The sequence below is a fragment of the Urtica dioica genome, chromosome 4 (assembly GCF_054948205.1).
Source record: "Urtica dioica subsp. dioica isolate 48M chromosome 4, U.dioica_male_clone48M_v1_H2, whole genome shotgun sequence".
Classification (NCBI taxonomy): Eukaryota; Viridiplantae; Streptophyta; class Magnoliopsida; order Rosales; family Urticaceae; genus Urtica; species Urtica dioica.
In genome coordinates, this window is record NC_142759.1 from 25,835,623 (window position 1) to 25,851,113 (window position 15,491).

General features: G+C 38.2%; 2 protein-coding genes across 2 annotated transcripts; one reads left to right on the forward strand and one right to left on the reverse strand.

Moving 5' to 3' along the window:
• The first annotated feature begins 691 nt into the window (after positions 1-691).
• On the forward strand, positions 692-1,908 carry LOC149401386 (uncharacterized). The gene is made up of 2 exons (XM_089613538.1): positions 692-739; positions 939-1,908. The coding sequence occupies exons 1-2, from the start codon at positions 692-694 to the stop codon at positions 1,776-1,778; spliced, it is 888 nt and encodes a 295-aa protein (XP_089469664.1). The 3' UTR covers positions 1,779-1,908.
• Positions 1,909-6,192: 4,284 nt separating this feature from the next.
• LOC149401387 (uncharacterized) lies at positions 6,193-7,654 on the reverse strand. Its single transcript, XM_089610693.1, has 3 exons — positions 7,572-7,654; positions 7,454-7,461; positions 6,193-6,683 (listed from the first exon to the last, which is right to left on the reverse strand). Exons 1-3 carry the CDS (start codon positions 7,652-7,654, stop codon positions 6,193-6,195), a joined length of 582 nt encoding a protein of 193 aa, XP_089466819.1.
• Between the last annotated feature and the right edge of the window lie 7,837 nt (positions 7,655-15,491).

Here is a 15,491-nt window from a genome sequence, read left to right on the forward strand (position 1 = left end):
TAGTTCACCAGGCTGAAGTAAATTAAATTATTAACAAGTTAATTAATTTACTTCGACCTTGTGAACTATTTTCTTAATAAAATGAAATTTCGGATAGAATTTTAAACGAAACTAAAAAATTGGCTAATTGCAACAAATTCTTTTATATATTTATACGATGATTTAGCTAAATAGACAATTTAAGTTAATGAATCTGTAACATAGATAAAATTTATCTTAAATCAGTGAAATAATCAAAATATACAATAATGAAGTTTCGATATTTTTTTTACCCTAAGATTAATTGTTTTGAAAGTGATAAATTACTTATTATAATCATCAAAAAATTTAATCTTGATGTAAAAAAAATTGACGACATAAGTTTGATCATTTTATTGAAAATTTGTTAATTTTACTAATTAATTGGTTTTGAATAGCTATTTTGTTTGTTGTTTTAAGCTATTAGTTAAGATTATTAAATATAATAACCAATTTATGAACACCAAATCGAACGGCTTCAATAGCTCTAATAAAAAATACGCAGTTTCAGTAGAACCTTATTTACAATATAATATGTTCTGAAGCATAAAAGTTACAATATAATGTATTCAGTCATTCCCTATAAATAGAGTCAACATACAGATATCCAAATATGCAATTGATCAGCTTAGTCCAACCAGAGTAATACTACAATACAGTATTGTGAACACAGATGGAATCCACTCCAATCGCTCTTTTAGCTCTACTTTCTTTACTCCTGGTAACTTTTTATTTTTCTTGAAAATCTTTACTCCTGGTGACCATTTCATTACTTTTTTAAACGTCACCTCATTTTGCTTCTGTACTATACTTTTATTTTTTAGTTTATGGTGTGTCGAATCTCTCTTTGCATCATTGATTATCCTCTTTTGTCACAATGTATACCTTTTATTGAAACAGATGTTGTTATTTGTATGCAGTTCGGGAGTGTTGACGTGGAATCAAGAAAGTTGGGAAATATAGAATATTGGAATATGGTGATGAAAACTGATGTTATTCCAAAGGTCATTAACGACCTTATTCAGCCTCAAGAAAAAACATTCGCAGCTAATATAGACACAAGGGCAAACAAGGACACATCTAAAAGAAGCAACGCCAACTATGTATTCCATTACGGAGCCAAAGAGACCGAGACCAGCAAGGGCATGAGCGACCCCAACTCTGTATTCCTTTACAGAGCCAAAGAGACCAAAACCAGCAAGGTCGCGAGCGACCCCAACTCTGTATTCCAACACGGAGCCAAAGAGACCGAGACCAGCAAGGACGCGAGCGACCCCAACTCTGTATTCCAATACGGAGCCAAAGAGACCGAGACCAGCAAGGACAAGAGCGACGCCAACTATGTATTCCATTACGGAGCCAAAGAGACCGAGACCAGCAAGGATGCGAGCGACGCCAACTACGTATTCCTTTACGGAGCCAAAGACACCGAGACAAGCAAGGATAAGAGCGACGCAAACTCTGTATTCTTTTACGGAGACAAAGAGACCGAGACCAGCAAGGACGCGAGCGACCCCAACTCTGTATTCCAATACGGAGCCAAAGAGACCGAGACCAGCAAGGACAAGAGGGACGCCAACTATGTATTCCATTACGGAGCCAAAGAGACCGAGACCAGCAAGGACGCGAGCGATGCCAACTATGTATTCCTTTATGGAGCCAAAGACACCGAGACCAGGAAGGGCGCGGGCGACTCCAACTATTTTCATTACGGAGCCAAAGAGACTGAGACCAGCAAGGACGCGAGCGGAGGAGACTGAGAACATCAAGGACGCGAGCGATGCCAACTATTCATTTCCATCGCGAAGCGAAAAAGACCGAGACCATCAAGAGTGCATGATGGTATGTTTAGTATGAGGCTGAATCTTTGTACGAATCTTCATGATTTGTTTGTTTGTGTATGTGGTGTTTGCATTAATATCTTTCAATAATAAATATTAATTCAGCGGTCGTGATTTGGAAAGTACTAAATTAATGTTTCATATGTACTCTTGAACTGTATGCCTATATGTATCATGTATTGTGGAAGAATATTATGTTTAAGTGTCTTTGTTCTCATTTTCCAAAAAAATTTCTCATCCTATCGTTTTTATTTTTTTTTGTTGACAAAATGCATGTTTTGTTCCGACGTACTAAGAAATGACACTATTAAGTCGCGGCTATATATTCAATTAACCCAGCTTGTTTTCCATGATAAGTCACGACTAAAAAATTGATGACCCGCTCATCTTGCCCGTCTTAAAAAAAAAATTGAATGCCATACATAATATCAAAAAACGTCGTTTATTATCGAGCGACGTGAGATCTGTAAGAATTAAAAAGTCTCTAATCCGAATATATATGATTAGAAACATGAATTCAAAAGAGGAAGCAAAAAAAAGAAAGGATCGAGTTACTTCCGGCCATTGTTGTGTTTTCCGGCGAGTTTCGGACTCCGACTCCGGCGAGATATTTCGAGGTTCTTCTAAGCTCTCGCCCTCACCCCTAAATGATGTTGGTTTTCTGAATGTGTGAGTGAGCTTAGGGCCCCCAAAACCCTTGAATTTATAGCCTCATAGTCATCAATGAGGAAAATCATAATCCTATTATTGTAGGTAATTGCTTAATTTCATCCATTAATTTGAGCACAATTTTGACCATTAATTAGTTGGTCAACTTTATATATATGGACCATTATATTGGAGAGAATAGTTCTTCATTAATGAAATATTCTTACATTCTCCCACTTGGTCCATATAGCTCGAAACTTACAAAGAAACTAAATATATGAATCATGGCGATAGGTTCTCTATGAGCGAGTATTATCTTCCATGTATTACAATATATTTAGTCTCTTAAGTCAATAGTCATTTTATTCTTTAGTGAATAAGTCATATGTTTATTCTAGGTCCACTTAAACATATGTTTATTCCCATGCTTTCCACATGATCCTTAAATTTCTTTGGTGGCATGCCTTTAGTCAAAGGATCAGCAATCATCAACTCGGTGCTAAGATATTTGATGTCGATATGCTTACTTCGACTTCCACTTTTGTTATTCTTAGCCATAAAGACAGCAGCCGAGTTGTCACTGTACATCTTAATAGGCCTAGAAATAGAGTCTACAACTCTAAGCCCAGATATAAAACTCTTCAACCAAATACCATGCGATGTAGCTTCAAAACACGATACGAACTCAGCCTCCATAGTGGAAGTAGCAGTCAATGTCTGCTTTGTGCTTCTCCAAGATACGGCTCCGCCAGCTAGCATAAAAACATATCCTAAAGTGGATTTTCTTGAATCAATGCAGCCATCGTAGTCAGCGTCAGAGTAGCCAACCACTTCCAATTCATCGGTCCGTCTAAACATAAGCATGTAATCCTTTGTTCCTTAAAGGTATCTCATAACCTTCTTTGCAGCTTTCCAATGGTCAAGCCCGGGTTACTCTGATATCTACCCAATACTCCAACAACATATGCAATGTCAGGTCTGGTACAAACCTGAACATACATATGGCTTCCTACAGCAGAAGCATATGGAATATTCTTCATTTGTTCCCTCTCAAGGTCATTTTTCGGACATTGGTCCAAACTCAATTTAGCACCCTTCACAATGGGTGCTATACTTGGTGAACAATCTTTCATCCGAAATCTCTCAAGAACTTTGTTGATATAGGTCTCTTGAGACAAACCCAAAATGCCTCGTGATCTTTCCCTATGGATCTTAATGCCAATAACGTAAGATGCCTCATCCATATCTTTCATATCAATGTTCTTTGAAAGAAACTGTTTCACCTCATATAGCATTCAATTATCATTAGTTGCAAGCAAAATATCATCCACATATAAAATAAGGAAACATATCTTGCTCCCACTAACCTTTTGGTATATACATTGATCCATGACATTCTCTTCAAAACCAAATAAAGTGATAACATCATGGAACTTCAAATACCATTGGCGAGAGGCTTGTTTCAAACCGTAAATGGATTTATTAAGCTTGCAGACTAAATGCTCACGATCACTAGAGGATAATCCTTCAGGTTGTTTCATGTAAACCTCTTTCTCTAGATCTCCGTTACGCAATGCCGTTTTCACATCCATTTGATGTAGCTCAAAATCAAAGTGAGCTACTAATGTCATAATCGTGCGAAGAGAATCTTTCTTTGATATAGGAGAAAAGGTCTCCTTGTAATCGATTCCTTCTCTTTGAGTGAACCCTTTGGCTACAAGTCTTGCCTTATGTCTCTCGGTGTTGCCTTGTGAGTCTTTCTTTGTTTTAAAAACTCATTTGCATCCAATGGCTTTTACACCGTTAGGCAACTCGACGAGATCCCAGACTTGATTAGTTGCCATAGAGTTCATTTCCTCAATCATGGCATTGTGACATAAGTTAGATTCTTCATAATCACTAGGGATTGCTGATCTTCTAACTCTAGTATGCTGATCTTCTAACTCTAGTAGATCTTCTTAATGTTGCTTCATCATTCTTTTGATGATCTTGTTGTTCAATAGGTTGTTCAACATGATCTTGATCAGCAACTTGATCTAAAGGATCATCATTATTAGCTTGTGGAACTTCAATAGCTGGTTGTCGTATACACGATTGAGCTTGAGAAGTGTGTATGATAATCAATCTATCACTTGAATTAGAAGGTTGAGCTTCATTGTGATCCACTCCCACTAATCAAGTCATTCTCAAGAAATTTTGCATTTCTTGATTCCACAATCATAGTACTGTGAGATGGACAATAGAATCTATAACCTTTAGACTTTTCGGCATATCCAATGAAATACCCACTAATAGTCCTAGGGTCTAGTTTCTTTTATTGTGGATTATAAATTCTCACTTCGGACGGGCATCCCCCAATGCGTATATGTTGCAAATTGGGTTTCCAACCTTTGAATAACTCAAAATGCATTTTTAAAACAGCCTTGCTTGGAACTCGGTTTAATATATACACATCCGTCTTTAGTGCTTCAGTCCACAAGAATTGAGGAAGTTTTGTTTTACTCCTCATACTTCTCACCATGTCCATTAAAGTTCGGTTTCTTCTTTCTGATACACCATTTTGGTCCGGAGTACCAGGCATAGTGTCTTGGGCAACAATCCCATGTTCTTGAAGAAACTTCGCAAATGGCCCAGGTGCTTGTCCATTCTCTGTATATCTACCATAATACTCATCACCTCTATCTGATCTCACTATCTTAATTTGTTTACCACATTGTTTCTCTACTTCAGCCTTGAAAACTTTAAAGGCATCTAAAGCTTTGTCCTTGGAACGAAGTAAATAGAGATACATATATCGTGAGAAATCATCTCTGAAGGTGATAAAGTATTTTGGACTAGTTGCATCCATATCTGGACAATGTACTCCCTCATTCACTAACCTTTTCATTCTCAGAATGGAGATATGTCCCAATCTCCGGTGCTACAATAGAGAAGATTTTTCATTCATAATACAACGCTTCAACCCATCAGTAACATTCAAGGAGTTATTAGCAACATCATTTTGCAATGTAATTGAATAAAGACCATAAGACAATGTGTCATAACCAACAATTCCAGATTTATATAATAATGTAAAACCATCATCTGAAAAGTTAAAGTCAAAACCAAGAGGCGCAAGTTTTGAAACTGAAATTAAATTCTTTGAAAAACTAGGAACATAAACGGTCTTTTCTAAATGCAAAATAAAGCCACTACTTAACATCAAATTTCAAGAACCAACAACCTCCACATGTGAGCTCATCCTGCTTCCTAAAAGGATGTAGTGCTCACTTCCCACCGGCTTCCGTAGGTTTTGCATACCCTGCAAGGTATTTGAAACATGGATTGTAGAACCAGAGTCAACCCACCAAGTATTATGACCAACATCAGTTAGATTTGATTCATAACATACACACGAAAGTTGAATACCTTTCTTGTCAAGCCAATTTTTGAACTTAGAGCATTCTTTCTTCATGTGTCCTTCCTTCTTGCAAAAGAAACACTTTGACTCTTTCTTAATGTCCAATTTGAGAGGGATCTTGCCTTTGTCTTTGGCACGATCTTTCTTCTTCCTTTCAGAGAAAGTCATATTCACTTTCTCACCCTCTTCCATAGCCAGCCTATGCTCTTCTTGATCACACATGGTTATAAGTTCATTGATTGACCATTTATGTTTATGTGTGTTATAAGAAATCTTAAATGAGCCTTATTGCTGGGGCAGAGTGCACAGAATGAAGTGAACCAGAAAGGTTTCAGATATTTCAACTTCCAACGTCTTTAATTGGGCCGCAATATCCCTCATGCGCATGATATATTCACGTATACCTCCTACCCCACTGAGCTTTATGGATGAGAACTGCATGATAAGAGTACTTGTCAAAGCCTTATCTGAAGTGACAAATTGATCGTTTATTGCTTTCATTAAGAGACGAACATTAACATATTGTTCAATTGAACCCCTAACCCCAGCAGATACTTTGGTTTTTATGAATATAACGCAGAGGCGATTAGATCGCTCCCACTTTTCATAAAGATCAACTTGATCTGGGGTACTTTTCTCGGTGATTGAAGGAGGTTCAAGCTTCCTTATGGCATAGTCAATATCTATCCATTCTAGTTGAAGGAGAACTCTCTCTTTCCAGAGCTTAAAATTGTCCCCTTTGAGTTCGGGAACATCACACTTAACATTAGAGTAACCTACAATTTGACAAGCTGCAATTTACAGAACTTAAACATGCTTATTAAAATATGTTTTGAAGAAAATAACTATATCATGATTTACCAATGCAAAACATGTTTTACTCAATGAATCTAGAGACATAAAACTTGTCTATGGGCTAAAGTTATAATTCAGTTACGATTATAATAAAACTATCAAACTATGTTCCTTTTCCTAATACCTGTGGGTTAATTAGGAAATATAATTTGATATTTTATCCTAATTAATCGTACAACTATTACAAAATTCCTATGGGTAGATTTCATAATATAGCATATGATTAAAGAAAATTATTATTTTAATGTGATTTTAATTCTAAATATACAACTTAAATTAATTAAAGATGTTGTGGCTACTCTCTAATTAATAAAGATCATATTAATCACAAAATAATATAACTAAAATAAATAATATTGTGTTAGTCATTAAATTGCTAAATGTTATATGCATGTCTCAAACAATAATAATAAAAATATGAAGCATATAACTTCTAAATAAATAACATATTGAAACAATATGATTCAAAACAGAATATTTGCATAAATAATGCAAATGATTTAAATAAAATGTTATATTAATATCGCATTATAATGAGTCTGTGCACATATCTTATAATAATGAAAGACCATATTAATATGGACATTTTGTACATATTGCACGGGAATGACCATATAAACATAAATATGAAGTAAATATATTTAATAAAAGGAAAAATCAATTGCCCAAAAGGTCAGTTTAAAAAACAAACCCAACATCCTGCACAGAGACTCAAATATGCGTACGTACACAATCAAATTCTTCAATAAAGAAAATAATGACAATATTTCTGAAACGAAGCAAACGATGTCAAGTGTCAAACAACATGCCATTTCTTATCGTCTTCAACCTCTAAATGGGTTATTACGACCCGGTTGAAACCTGTTTCAAGATCCGACTTGTTCTCACTCATTTCAACACCGAATTAAGCGATTCAAAAGCCAAAAGAATCACAAAACAATTTTTCAAAAGATTTCCATAATTATTTTTCATGTTTTAACGTAAAAAACATAAAACTCATAAACACCAAAGATCATGGAATTTTTCTAAAACAAGGCAGAGGTTATGTGAGGCTCTGATACCAAATGTAAGAATTTAAAAGTCTCTAATCCGAACATATATGATTAGAAACATGAATCCAAAAGCGGAAGCAAAAAAAAAAAGGATCAAGTTACCTCCGGCCATTGTTGTGTTTTCCGGCGAGTTTCGGACTCCGACTCCCGGTGAGATATTTCGAGGTCAGCTCTCGCTCTCACCCCTAGATGGTGTTGGTTTTCTGAATGTGTGAGTGATCTTAATTAGGGATCCCAAAACCCTTGTATTTATAGCCTCATAGCCATCAATGAGGAAAATCACAATCCTACTATTGTAGGTAATTGCTTGATTTCAGCCATTAATTTGAGCACAATTTTAGCCATTAATTACTTGGTCAACTTTATATATATGGACCATTATATTGGAGAGAATATTTCTTCATTAATGAAATATTCTTACAAGATCCACATAGAATCCTAAGAAGTGTACAGGGGACCTAGGGCATGACCTCGTCCCCCTCAAGAAGAGTTGCGAATAGCTTGTCCTCCGCCTCTTTGTCTGCATGAGCCTTCCCTTGCTCGATCTTTAGTTCGTTGATCTCATCATTGTTAGTTGCGACGAGAAGATCGAAGTTGGCTTCAATTTCTGCCAACTTCAACTCAGAGTTTTAATATCATTTTTAATCTAAAATATGAAAAACCATCTTTGTATTTTCATAACTGATCATTTAGATTTTCTAGTTAGTTTATATAAAAAAAAAAAAATAGAACGAGTACTTCGTGTGATTTAATATTCGTGGTCTAACACGCTGACACTCATAAAACAAGAATTCACCATAACTTCGAATGGATTATCAGTGTCGGATTAAAAGTAATTTGTCACAAGTGTCTCCTCCAAAGCGTCCATGTCATAGGGCTTACCCTTCTTCTTTGCTTACTACTGCATATCCGTGAGTACTTGTGCTACGATCTTGACTTATTGTATATGAATGTTAAAAAATTGTTTAAGTGAATATAAAACAATATTGATTAGTTTATCTGAATGAATGTAAAATTACAGCTTAAATAGGCTTTCTTTGGATCAGGAGTCATCCAACTTCTGTCTTTGAATCAGGAGTCGTCTAGCTTACATGGGCTTTGAGCGATGCAAATTAAAAGAAAGAAAAAACTCAAGATGATGGGCTTTTTGGCTTTTAGGTTTTAGTCATATAGTATTTTTATTAGACAATGCGTTTGGTTAGCTCTCTGTTTATTGTTTTTATTTATTTATTTATTTATGATTCATTATTCCTGTTAGCTAGCTGCACTTTTGAGTTATGTTTAACCAATAATAACTATTACAAACACGTTATATGTATGTACTATATTTAATTATCTATGAGTAAGCTTTCGTCGATCAATGTATTCAATAAAAAGAGAGATTAATACAATAACTATTTCAAGAAGAGCACTAGGTTACGAGCACACACTTTTGAAAACTTCGAGTGTCTAAGCAAGATTATCTTTAAATACAGTTAAATCTAGTAAAAGAGAGAGTATTAGAGAGTGTTGAATGATAGGTGAAATTTTTTACGTGTGTTTGGGTGTGTGAAAATGCGAATGACTCATTTCAGTATCTTTTCTCATATTTATATGCCTTGGGGTCGAGTACGTGAGGTGATCAATCCCACGTCTCTGACGGTTATTAAGTAACTGTTCCCAGAACGTGCGTAGTGAACGGTTATTTCCTTGTCTGCTCGGCATAACCGTCAAGATGGACGTTTTACTTAAGTTTGAATTTGTTTACATGTGTTTATATTTGGTTTGACTAGTCTTTGACATATCATCTTCTCTTCTCTCCGACGTTCTGCTTGATAGGCTTCGTTCTTAACTTATGAACAAGTCGTTCCTCATCTTTAGTGAGCCCTCGGACCTATTTGACTCAAACTCGATGTTGGATTCCTTCCGTTTTTGGTACCTCTGAGCTCTTCCTCGAACTGTGCTAGTAATATGAGTAACAACAGTGTTCCAGTTTCTTAGTATTTTAATAAAAATGGTAAGAAATATTTTGACCCTTTTTGGGTTAAGTTATTGATTCGGCGTCATTTTAATTGTATTCGTTATTGAATCGACGTGACTTTTTGCCTCCGCCATTTGATTCAGAAGGTTCTTGGACACGTTTCATCTCGTTCATTGATTTAGGGTATAAATAACCTTTTCCAAATTTCGAATACATTTTTGCTTTCTTTTTGGAATTTCAGCGCTTCCTTTATATTTTCGACTTCTCAGATGTGCTTTTGGCGATACCCATGAATTTCATAACTTTTCAGCCGGAATTTTGTTTGGGTAAGCTTCTTCAATGTCTATAATAAATTGTGGGTTCAATGCATGTTTGTTTTTGCTTACTTGTTTTTAGGGATTTATGCAATTTTTCGCGTACTCTCAGACTTTCGTGTTCCCCAACTCTTAGGGTTTTTAGTTTATGGTCTAAATTTGTTAGGAAACGGATGGGTTTTTTTTTTGTTTGTGTCCGGACTTGAAATTTGATCCTCAAGTTGTTTGGATGAGGGAACCAGATCCTGAGAACGTCATCCTTCCTTCTAGGAATGATGTTCCTTTTTCCGAGATACGGACTGGTATAACATGCCGGAGATAGGTTGTGATCAGCGTGTTTTTGCGATTGCCTAATCTAAAGTTTATCACCGGCAACCTGGGCCTTTTGAGTCCGAGAATAGGAAACTTAAGGATAAATTTTTTTATCCTTCCTCCCTCTTGTGTAGGGAAGATATGTCTTCTGAACGTGATGCTTCCGAGATCGTGGTGAGGAACGAGGTTCCAGTTCCGGGCTTGAAGCAAGGGTCTTCATCTTCCACCCCGTCTGGTGAAAGAAAGTGTGCCCACGCTTCGGCTTCCCATTCTAAGCTAGCCGGGACTAGCAGCCATACCTTTGGGCATGATATCCCTCTTGAAAGTTAGAGGAAGAGTATTTCAAGAGAAAAGAAGAGCAATGGTCAGCCATGCACTTGACATCATGTGTCTCTGATCGGTACCTTGAGAACATTCGCCAAGATTTTAAGGTTTTGGAGGACATCGTGATGTCCGTTCCTTTGGATCATGAGGTAGCTTGTCCCACTCCTATCAGGAAAGTAGCTTTTAACAAGTCTATCTTGAAAATAATCGGAGGATTACCCGTGCATCTTTTTATTCCACAATTTCTCAATTGGCTAGAGTGTACACCGACCCAATCGATACCAAACGTTTATCGGATTTTCGTAGGATTGACCGCACTGTGGGCCGAATTCTAAGAAGAATTTCCTCAACTAAAGGATTTTTCTTTCTTTTATGGGTTCTAGACCAGTCCCGATCAGTGTGGTTTGTATTACGCCACCGCTCATTCAAATGTCATGAAGCTTGTGGAGCACCTTCCGAGCAATCAAAAGAAATTGAAGGATTATTTCTTATGGGTAGAGTGAGCTTATGACTTCACCAAATTTCTCGTTCCCGCCTCTTTAGCCGAGATTGGTGTAGCTCAGAGCCTTTTATATTTTCTAATAATTTGGTTAAGTATCTAACAATTATTGTTCTTTACAGGCTCTCTACCTCAGTACTCAAAACGAGACCTTCCATATCTTTCTCAGATCCTTGAGTTATCTAAGCGCAAGTGATCTGCTCACTCGTAGTAGAATTGTGATTTTTTTTTTAAGATTATTACTACGACCCGCTCTCAAGTGAGTGTCACTTACTCTTAAATTTTTTTTGCAATATTGATTTCAGTGGGACTTACCTGGTTTCTCACAGATATGACGAAGAAAATAAGCGCTCTCGCTGTCGTTCCCTCCAACCCTAAACGTCGCCGACCTGGTAAATCTTCAGCTTTGACTCCTCCTAAACCGGAAAAGTTATCCAAATCCCCACGTGAGAAGATGGTTTCTTTGGATTTTTCCGGGACCAATGACCACTTGGTGCCAATGTTGGAATTCCAGAATGATCACTTGACCATCGAGGACGTCGAGCTCATCAAATTCCAATCTCTAGTCGAGATTGATCTCTGCCTCGAAGACTTCCGCCTTGGTACTTTCTTACTTTTCGCTCCAGGGCTTTTGCTCTTTCCATTTCTTCAACTTTTGCCTTACAAATATTTTTTCTTGCAGGTTCTGGCTAGCCTAGTGAGGCTGATTGGTACCATTGGTCACAAGCTCACTTCACTAAAAAGCAAGAACGATAGTTATCTCCGTGAGCGGGATAAAGCTCAGGCCGAGGTGAGAAAGATACGCTCGGATCTGGAGGACAAATATCGGGCTGATCTCTAGGTTGCTTGTACTTATGCCACCGAGGAATACAAATTATTGAGCAACTGTATATAGTCCTGTGTCGTTTCTCTATGAACGACAGGTCTTTTTTGTTATCAGCTTAGTTGTCCTGTATATGTACAGATGATGTGTTATTTTTAAACACACATCAATGACTCTTGATTGAACTGAATACAGATTTTTCCTTTTTCAAATAATTCTTCCGCTTTATTTTTCCTTCATCTTTTCATTCTCTGGTTTGCACTTCGAGAATCGCAAGATCGCAACATGGTATCAGAGCGCGAAATTCGCTGAATTCACGCACTCCTTTCGAGCTTCTCTTGACCTAATCTTCCTCGCGACGTAATGGAATCGCCGACCGAGGAATCGAAGGATTCGCTCCCAATCATCGGTGGAATCGAGACCGAGAAGTCTCATATGGAAGATCCAATGGACAATCCATATTATCTACATCACAGTGATAATCCAGGAGTGATTCTGGTCTCTCAACTCCTCACCGGCGACAATTACGCGCCGTGGTGTCGATCGATGCTCATCGCCCTCTCAGTGAAGAACAAAGTCGGCTTCATCGATGGTTCAATTCCAAAGCCACCACCGGGCAATTCAAGACTCAACGCGTGGAAAAGAAACAATAACATCGTGGTTTCATGGCTTCTCAATGCCGTGTCGAAGGAAATCGCATCCAGCATCCAATTTGGGGATTCCGTTGAATCTGTGTGGAAAGATCTCCGAGAGCGCTTCCAACAGAGCAATGGTCCGAGAATTTTCCAGGTCCTGAAAGAGTTAGTCAACACAACTCAAGATTCCAGGTCTATTACAACTCATTTCACCCGAATCAAGGCGCTGTGGGAAGATTTTCAAAACTTCAAACCGAGCTGCTCGTGTGGAGGTTGCAAATGTGGAGCTGCGAAGGAATTGGCAGCTTTCAATGACAACATCTATGTGATGATCTTCCTCATGGGGCTGAATGATTCCTATTCTATCTCAAGAGGCCAAATTCTGCTCAAAGATCCAATTTCACCAATCAACAAAGTGTTTTCACTCATCACCCAAGAGGAGCAACACAGAGCGGTCGGATTGGAATCTTTCACCCAAGATCAGTCAAACACGATGGCCATGGTGATTAAAGATGAGTCCAACGCCAAGAAGCTCAACAAGAAAGATCGCCCTTACTGCTCTCACTGCAAGATCCTAGGGCACACCATCGATAAGTGCTTCAAAATCCACGGTTATCCACCGGGATATACACCGAAGCCCAAGAACCCTGTCAAGAATCCAGCGTCGAAGCAAGAAAGCACTCAAAGCGCTTCGATCAATGCCCTCACGGATGACCAGTGCCATCAACTCATAGAGATGCTCTCCAACAAACTCACCGGCTTAACATCCTCCTCTGCCAAATCCACCGCTGATGCAAACCTCGCATCACACCACACAGGTTTTTGTTGTTCAGTCAAGGTTTTACATTCGACGAGTAGTCTCGGTAAAACATGGATTCTTGATTCGGGTGCTTCAAAGCATATTTGCAATAAAAAATCAATGTTTATTTCACTGTACCCTACTTTTAGATCGACTGTGACCTTGCCTAACAACAACGTCATACCCGTCCATTTCTTTGGAAATGTTAAAGATATACGCAGCAAGAGGATGATTGGGAAGGGTGACCAGGTGGACGATCTCTATATGCTGGCCGAGAGCAAAAATGGAGAATCAAATTCGGTAACAGCAACTGTTTGGCACAGTCGTCTCGGACATCCATCATACAAGACTGTCCTGTCTCTTAAGGAAGTTTTACGGTTTAATTCTTCTGCTCAAAACTCTCAGCCGTGTAGTATTTGCCCTATGGCAAAACAACACAGACTGCCTTTTTCGAATTTCGTCAATATTAGCAAGTGTACTTTAGATCTTATTCATGCTGATGTGTGGGGCCCCTTTCACACTGTTTCTCACACCGGATATAGGTTCTTTCTTACTTTGGTTGATGACTATAGTAGATTCACTTGGCTTTACCTTCTCAAAAATAAATCTGATGTTCTGAGGATTTTACCAAATTTTATCAATCTTGTTGAAAATCAACTTGACAAATCTGTTAAATGTTTTCGATCCGACAATGCCAAAGAGCTTATGTTTTCCGATTTCTTTGCCTCAAAGGGCATTGTACACCAATATTCTTGTGTAGATACTCCACAACAAAACGCTGTTGTGGAGCGAAAACATCAACATTTATTGAATGTAGCTAGAGCTCTCTTATTTCAGTCTCGCTTGCCTCTTGTTTATTGGTCAGAGTGTGTTCTCACAGCAGCGTACTTAATCAATCGTACTCCCTCTCTGGTGCTGCACAATAAAAGTCCATATTCATTATTATTCGACAGAGATGTGGATTACTCTAATCTCCGAGTCTTTGGCTGCCTAGCGTTTGCGTCCACACTGAGCAACAAGAGAACAAAGTTTGACCCGAGAGCACGAAAATGTGTCTTCATTGGATACCCTCTTGGTGTTAAAGGTTATAAACTTCTTGACCTAGGTAATCAAGAGGTTTTTATTTCCAGAGACGTTATTTTTCATGAGATGATTTTTCCATATGCTACAGTTGATATTGATTCTCATTCACATTCCACTGATCCTTTCTGTGATGTTGCTATGCCTTTAATACCTTATGATAATGACATAAGTGTTGCTCCCATTAGCCCTAACAATGACAGGAGCGAGGGAGGGGCAGCAAGAGAAGATGTTCACAGAGAAGACCTCCCGGAAGGTTTGGTGCCCTGTACACGTGATGAAGCCGTCACCTTTGATGCACAAAACACGGAGACCAACAGCTCCGACGAATTTGCAATTCCTGTCAGAAAATCATCGAGAGCAACCAAGCCACCCACCTATTTGCAGGATTATCATTGTGATCTTGTTCAAGCTGTGACAAGTCCTATCAAAACTCTCACTTCTCCACATAATCTCAGTAAAGTTTTGTCTTATGACCAGCTTTCTGCTTCTCATAAAGCTTTTACCCTTGCAGTCTCATCTACTTTTGAGCCTGAGTTCTATCATCGAGCGGTCAAGCACAAGGAATGGAGAGCAGCAATGAACGAGGAGTTAGAAGCGATGTTGGCAAATAACACGTGGTCCATTGTGTCGTTACCCAAGGATAAGAAAGCCATTGGTTGTCGATGGCTTTACAAGAACAAATTCCATTCTGATGGAACTCTTGCTCGGAGGAAAGCACGCTTGGTGGCGAAGGGCTACACACAACAGGAGGGTTTGGACTACACAGAGACCTTCTCACCGGTGGCCAAACTTGTGACGGTGAAGATGCTTTTGGCAATAGCGGCAGCAAAAGGTTGGTGCTTGGCACAAATGGACGTCAACAACGCTTTCCTAAACGGTGATTTAGATGAGAAGGTCTACATGTCCGTGCCTCTTGGTCTTCGCACAC

Excerpts from the sequence above, each read along its gene's own strand:
- LOC149401386 (XM_089613538.1), top strand. The coding sequence starts at position 692 with ATGGAATCCACTCCAATCGCTCTTTTAGCTCTACTTTCTTTACTCCTG. Across the intron at positions 740-938 it reads CTCTACTTTCTTTACTCCTG|TTCGGGAGTGTTGACGTGGA; the intron begins GTAACTTTTTAT and ends ATTTGTATGCAG.
- LOC149401387 (XM_089610693.1), bottom strand. The coding sequence starts at position 7,654 with ATGAGTGAGAACAAGTCGGATCTTGAAACAGGTTTCAACCGGGTCGTA.